The 7,180-nt window shown below is 44.4% G+C and overlaps 1 protein-coding gene across 1 annotated transcript in view; it reads left to right on the forward strand.

The window, feature by feature from the left end:
- Positions 1-3,989, forward strand: part of dsela (dermatan sulfate epimerase like a) — a 5,563-nt gene extending 1,574 nt beyond the window's left edge. Inside the window, exon 1 of the mRNA XM_053651585.1 lies at positions 1-3,989. This exon is cut by the window's left edge and continues 1,574 nt beyond it. Within this exon, the coding sequence (XP_053507560.1) occupies positions 1-3,109 (3,109 nt within the window). The 3' untranslated portion in view covers positions 3,110-3,989.
- The last annotated feature ends 3,191 nt before the right edge of the window (positions 3,990-7,180 follow it).

The raw sequence follows: 7,180 nt of genomic DNA on the forward strand, positions 1-7,180 counted from the left end.
CTTCGCTACAGCTTACGACTTCATTTATACCTATCTGGACACCCAGCGAAAAGTTCGGTACCTGAAGAAGATCCGTGCCGTCACGGCGGAACTTTATGAACTGTCAAAGCATAGAGGTTGGGGTCGGCAGTTTCTGCAAAACCACCAGACTACGAACATACTAGCCATCCTTACGGGAGCTATCGTAACCGGTGTACACAAAGACCGCGAGACCATGATGTGGAAGCAGGTCGCCGTGAACTACATGGAAAAGACCATGTTCCTCTTGAACCATATCGTAGACGGTTCGCTAGATGAAGGCGTGGCGTACGGCAGCTACACGGCCAAATCCATCACTCAGTACGTTTTCTTAGCGTCGCGTCATTTTGAAATCGACAACAAGAACAACAACTGGCTGAGAGCTCACTTCATGTTCTACTACGCCACCGTGCTGCCTGGTTTTCAAAGAACCGTGGGCATCGCTGACTCCAATTACAACTGGTTCTACGGGCCGGAGAGTCAGCTGGTGTTCCTGGACGCGTTTGTGCTCAGGAACGGCTCGGGAAACTGGCTGGCGCAGCAGATCAGAAAGTGCCGGCCCAAAGACGGTCCCATGACGCCGTCCGTGGCGCAGCGCTGGGCTACCTTACACACCGAGTTCATCTGGTACGACGCCGAGCTCACGCCTCAGCCACCGCCCGATTTTGGGAAAGCAGACATGCATGTTTTTTCAAACTGGGGGGTTGTGACGTACGGCGCAGGGTTGCCTTTGGGGCAGGACAACACTTTTGTATCCTTTAAATCCGGGAAGTTAGGCGGACGAGCGGTGTACGACATCGTTCATGCTAAGCCTTACTCCTGGGTCGACGGCTGGACTAACTTCAACCCGGGTCACGAACACCCGGACCAGAACTCGTTCACTTTTGCTCCAAACGGACAAGTCTTTGTCTCTGAAGCTTTGTATGGACCAAAATACAGCTATCTTAACAACGTCCTCGTATTTGCACCTTCCCCTACTAGCCAGTGCAATGCACCATGGGAGGGGCAGCTAGGGGAATGTTCCAAATGGTTAAAATGGGGAGAAAAGGAAGTAGGAGATAGCGCTGGTGAGGTCATCGCGGCGTCTTCACACCAGGACACTATGTTCATTAGCGGTGAAGCCGCGTCAGCGTATTCGTCCGCGATGAAACTCGAGAGCGTTTATCGAGCCCTGGTTCTGCTCAACTCCCAAACCTTATTAGTGTTAGATCACGTCGAAAAGCACGAGAAGTCTCCCGTAACCTCGTTTAGTGCCTTTTTCCACAATCTCGACATCGACCTGAGATACGTGCCCCACAGGTCTTTGAATAAGTACAGCGGCGCTCTGATGGATGTATGGGACGCCCATTACGAGATGTTTTGGTTCGACAATCAGGGAGTCAGTCCTGTAGGCAGGATACAAGAAGTAGAACAGGTCGCAGAGTTCAAAAAGAGGTGGACGCAGTTCATAAACGTTACTTTTTCCATAGACGGCGTAATCAGCAGGGTGGCTTACCTAATGCATGGCCCTTTTGTCAAAGTGTCAGACTGCAGGTTCGTTGACAACAGCAAAAACGGCGTTAAACTGGCGGTTACGCTGAATGACACAGAGACTACCGTGTCCATAGCAACAAACTACAAAGATATCGGCGCCAGACACAGTTACTTAGGCTTTGCAGGGTTTGCAAAAGCAGAGAATAAACACAAAATCGTTCATTTCGGTCAGGGAGTTCAGGTTTTACCCAGCCAAGTGAAAAAAGACTCGACGTTTAACTTCGGTTTCATGACCAACGTCGTTGCAGTGTGGATCCTCTGTTTCGCCATCGCGGTTTTGACCGTAAAGAGAAAGTTTAACGTTTCCTCCCGTAAACTTATCCGCTGCACGGTTGTTTCGGTGCTGCTTTTCTGGGTGTTGGGCCTCTTGGTGTCGTCTCATCGTTGTCAGGAGGTGCTGTGCAGCATCATGTGGAGGGATCTCCGTGTCTCTGAGGAAGCAGTCACTCGATCCACCTTCCCTCTCGATCGCACCCCAGACCCCCTTCCGTTCATAATCGTCACCTCTCTTCCCGGCTCCGGAGCCGAGATCCTTCAACCCCTTTTCGACAACAGTTCGGACTTTGTGTACCTCAGCATTCCCTCCACGTACCTCCGTATTCCCGAGACCAACTTTGCTCCTGACTCGTTCGCGGACGCTTGCGAGTGGTCCAGGGCGGACGCCCGGAACGGAAAGTTTCGAGCCGTTCAAGGATGGTTGCATTCGATGGTGCATAGCATCAGACTGCACCTGCAGAACATTCAGCTCTACAAGAGCAGTATCGAGGCGGGGAATAAGGGCGGCGCTCGGGGAACGAGGAAGAGGCGGAAGCTCCTGATGGCGACGGGCGAGATCGGAGACGGGAGGTCTACGTCGAGAGAGGTGGCGTACATCAAGGAGTTGAGGCAGCACTTGTCGAACTTCCCGAACGCCTGCCCTGTGCTGAACCTTCGGAGCGGGAGCTGGTCCTTAAAACTCCCGTTCGTTCAAGAAGTCATCGGACGCTCGTTGCGTTCGGTTCAAGTAGTGCGCGACCCACGGGCGTGGATCTATCTGATGCTCTACAACAGCAAGCCAAGCCTTTACGCTAGCAAAAACATTAGAAAACACTTGCTGCACATCCTGGACCAGGCTAGCGATAAGACAGGACAGACCTGCACGCAGTTTGACTCAGCGTTTCAGCCTTTACGAGAGATCCTTGCTCAGCCAGATGCTAACCCAGTGCTCTTGCTAGCTCACCTCTGGCTTGCTCATACTTCAGCCAGCCTCCGAGCGAGTGCGGACTTGCCTTCACGCACCTTCCTTCAGGTGAAATTTGAGGATATTGTGAACTTTCCTGACGATATTGCAGAAAAGATCCATAGGTTTATCGGCGTGCCTGTCTCTCCGGCCGCCGTAAACCAGCTCGCGTTCGCTACATCCACAAATCTGTATCATCTAGTCTACGAAGGGGATATATCACCTGACAAAATTAACCTGTGGAGAGAAAACATGTCTCCTGATCAGATTAGACTTATAGAACACGTGTGTGGGACTGTCATGGACACACTCGGCTACAAAAGATACGTGTTTGTATGAAATAAATGGAATTGCTATTTGTATAAATGCAAAAATGTTTTTTATAAAATGTATGTTTAAAGAAAGAAAGAAAAGTGTTTACTCTCACTCTTTTGTGGAATTAAGACTGAGAAATGATATCTTTTCCATTCCCTAATATGAATAAGTGTAGCAATGGAAACATTGACCCTGGAATATTGGCGCCGCCAAACTTATTACTTATAAACTTTATTTACAGGTCAACTGAGGACAAAACGAGTCTTATAACAGGAAACACTGTACACGAGAGCCAGAAGAAGAAAAGAAGAAAAAAAAACCCAAGTAGAGATGCTGTATCACCCCATTTATGAGAAATATCTTATTGAGTTTTCTCAGGATAGGAATTCATGCAAAATTGTTTTAAGATTAGATTGCTTTTACGGGACAAAGTGTTAAAACGCAGAAGGATATTTCCGGAGAGAGAGAGAGAGAGAGAGAGAGAGAATAGCTGAGTTTATAACATATAAAAACAATGATGACACAAATGCTTCCGAGTGCTAGTTTTAAAAAATATATCTCTCTCACTCTCTGTACTTAGGTTTTTCTTTCACGTAATACTTCAGTCTTTTACTCACTATATTTCAAAGCAACAGTCTCTGCTTCCTTCTCACCACATAAAAGTTCGATTTTTAACTTCGAAACACGGACGTTTAGTATCAGACAGCCTCGAGGAGTCGATCTAAATTCCTGGTGACGGCGAGAATCGGACCTCGCGCCCATCGCTGTGGTAAAATATCACCGTCATCATGAACGTTTGCTTGTATCGTGACGGCTTGTCATTCGCATTCAACTAGTCTGCACCACCATGCTAGCTGACGTGAGAGACGGGTCATGAAACTGATGTTTAACTTTAATGTGAATATTAACCACGTCCGTCGGTTCCTTGGTGAAAGAAGCATCATCGCTACCATCGTCATTAGGTGAGGAATAAAACCCTCCGTGTCATGTTGTTATAAGATAACGATCGACTGTGGGGTGGTGCGACGGAGCGGAGTTACTCATACCACCAAAAACGTGCAATGACGCCACGCCCCGGAGTGTTTTCTTCCTCATGCTATGGTAAATCGACTCGATATAAGTTTATAGGTTTTCATTCATACACAAAACAAATCCAATTACGGTACAGAAGCTATAAATAGTCATTTCCGCACCAGCCTCTGTCTTTTTTTTTCTGTTTTGAAGTTAATAAGACAAAAAAAAAAAATATCGAGATGACGACTGAGATGACGTTCCAGTGGTGAGAAAATGACTCCTCCACCATATCGTGCTAGCTAAAGTAAGGGATTAGCGATGAAGCCGTTGTTAACGTTAGGTCATTTTAATGCGAATATTAACAACATTCATTGGTTCCTTGGTGAAAGAGGCACTAATTTACCATCAATGGCATACAACACTCCATGTCATGTTGTTACAAGACAATAATCAACTACAGCGTTACCGTTACCACCAAAAAAAACCGGATTATTTTCCTATAACGGCACGTCCCGGAGTGTTTTATTCCTCTTATACTACAGTAATCCGCCGACTACGGTTATTATTCATTGAAGAAAGACATTTTTTTTTTTTTTGATGTTGTGGAACTTCCACGGAACAAGTCCACTTGTGTTACAGAAGGTATAAATAGCAGTTTCCTCACCAGCCTTTCTTGATTTTTTGTTTTGAAGTTAATACGACCAAAAAAAAAAAAAACCTCCAAGAAACCCGAAAACATGGAGTTCATGCTCCAGACGGTCCCGTGGCGGAAAGCATAAAATCCCAGCTTCCATATCAACGACGACACGTTAGTCGAATACGTCACTACGAAGCGATTCCCCGCGGATGAGCTGTTACTATAGAAACGATAACGTATTCAAATGACGACTCACTCTCAGGCCTGGTGTTCTAGAAAATGTCAGGACCGAGCAGTGTCGAAAGTAAACCGGAACGTTTATGTACTTTCCGACCGCAACTTTTACGAGTGTTTATTTAAGATGAATCATCGGACAAGAATTTTTTAAAAAAATAAATAAATAAATAATGAATCAATTACATCTACGTATTATTATAATAATACACCGTCCAGAGTAGACGTGTTCCAGCTGTATGGTTGCGTTTTGGTAAGATCAGAGCTAAGCCTCTGTGAGTTTTGCCAAACCGTCACTTGGATTACGGAGAAAGTGCGGCCTTCGCGCGAGTGTTTCTGTGGAGAGGAAGGCCGACCAGCCTGACTGAGCGGTTTCATAATCAAACTCTGGAGAGAGGAGAAATTGGCCGGACTTCACGACGTAGCGATTTCTGGCATGTCTGTCTTCACGGGGTGTTTACGGGAACAGCTGTCTTGAAGTAACCGTTCAAAGCCCTGGATAATCCACAGAGCAGAAAACAACTTCTCTATAAGCCCTTGTGTGTGTGTGTGTGTGTGTGTGTGTGTGTGTGTGTGTGTGTGTGTGGTTTTTTTTTTGTCGTGAAACACAACACCGAAGATTTTTCATTTAAAGTGCAATTTCGCCGGGTATCATTTGAGCTGTAGAGAAACCATTATTCCTGCACTAAAAATGATAGAAAGTAATGTACTTTCAGAATAAGAGGATTATTTGTCAGGAAAAACTGGCTCATGGTGGAACAGATGAAGCTGTCGGGAGTCGGAGCGTACGCGGGCTCGGCCCAGAAACCGCTTCGACGACCCACTCGGTCGTTCGTCAGCAGGAGTTTTTTCGAAAAGATTATCGAAGTAGCAAATCGTACTCTAATAGGACAAAAGCACTCGAGTCTTCTCTGAGGTTCATTCTGTGTTAAGAGCAAAATACCGTCAGTGTGCGTGAGAGGGAGATGTTTTTCCAGCTCTCCGTGTCGCTGTTTGACGATCGTCGTGCTGAGATTCCTGCAGCATTACCCTGGCGAAATCCACACCCACGCAAACCAGACGCACGTCATTCTCTCCACTCCTCTTCTGACCTTTAACAAAACCACGTCTCAGCCTTCTTAGACCGCTGGTTCTTACAGCGGGGTCTGAGAGGTGTTCGTTTTTTTAAACACAATTCGTTACGATAGTGGAGATCACAACCTGGCCTTATGGAAGCTGTTATGTGTTGTATGAGTTATTAGCGAGTTGTTTTCATGATCAGCCGGTTTGACTGGTCATTTGAATCGAATCGAATCGAAAATGAACTAAATATGAAATAAATTCAAGAACTAAAAGCTCCATGGCCCTAATAAACAGCCAAACATTATTATTATTATTATTATTATTATTATTATTATTATTATTATACACAGTTAAATAATGAGCCATGTAATAATAAGAATGATTTGTACCGAGGGGGAAATAAGTGTAAAAAGATTTCACATTAAAGCAGAAATATTATTGGATAGCTATTAGAGCTAGGCGGGTTGATTATATTATATTTATACTGTGATTAAATGACACCAGGATATTTTATTTATTTATTTTTTTGAGATACTGTTGGTATGGTCACATCATACTAATATATTATTATTATTATTATTATTATTATTATTATTCATAAGAAGAATTAGCTGACTGGATATATATTTTTTGAATGTTTTTTTTTTTTTTTTTTGTCCGGAGATGTGAAATTAAAGTATGGTTTTTGTCCATAATAATAAAAAATAAAAATGATTTTCTGTCCTGAGTTTGAGTAACGTTGGTAATTGTGGTAATATTTGTAACCGTTCAGTAAAATTTGAATGAACAAATTGAATTAAACTCCTGATGTGGGAAAACTTACAGTCACAGCTTTACCTCCGACTGTCACAAAGCGCTGACACTGGAGACTCCTTCCGTCAATGTTCCATAAACATCTTCACCGTATACACGTAAAAGAAAGAAAGAAAGAAAGAAAGAAAAGTTTGTATTTATACTGTTCACCATGCAAGTCCCTGTGAATGAGCTGTAACTATAGAAACGTATTAAAACTACTGTCAGAGCTGCTGTTAGAGAAAATGAATCAACACCTTCTGACCAACCAGAACTGAAACTTCAACAGCACCATGGTGTAATATATCCATCCATCCATCCATCCACCTTCGACCGCTTACTCCTTTTCAGGGTCA

The sequence above is a fragment of the Ictalurus furcatus genome, chromosome 20, assembly GCF_023375685.1.
Source record: "Ictalurus furcatus strain D&B chromosome 20, Billie_1.0, whole genome shotgun sequence".
In the NCBI taxonomy this organism is placed as follows: domain Eukaryota; kingdom Metazoa; phylum Chordata; class Actinopteri; order Siluriformes; family Ictaluridae; genus Ictalurus; species Ictalurus furcatus.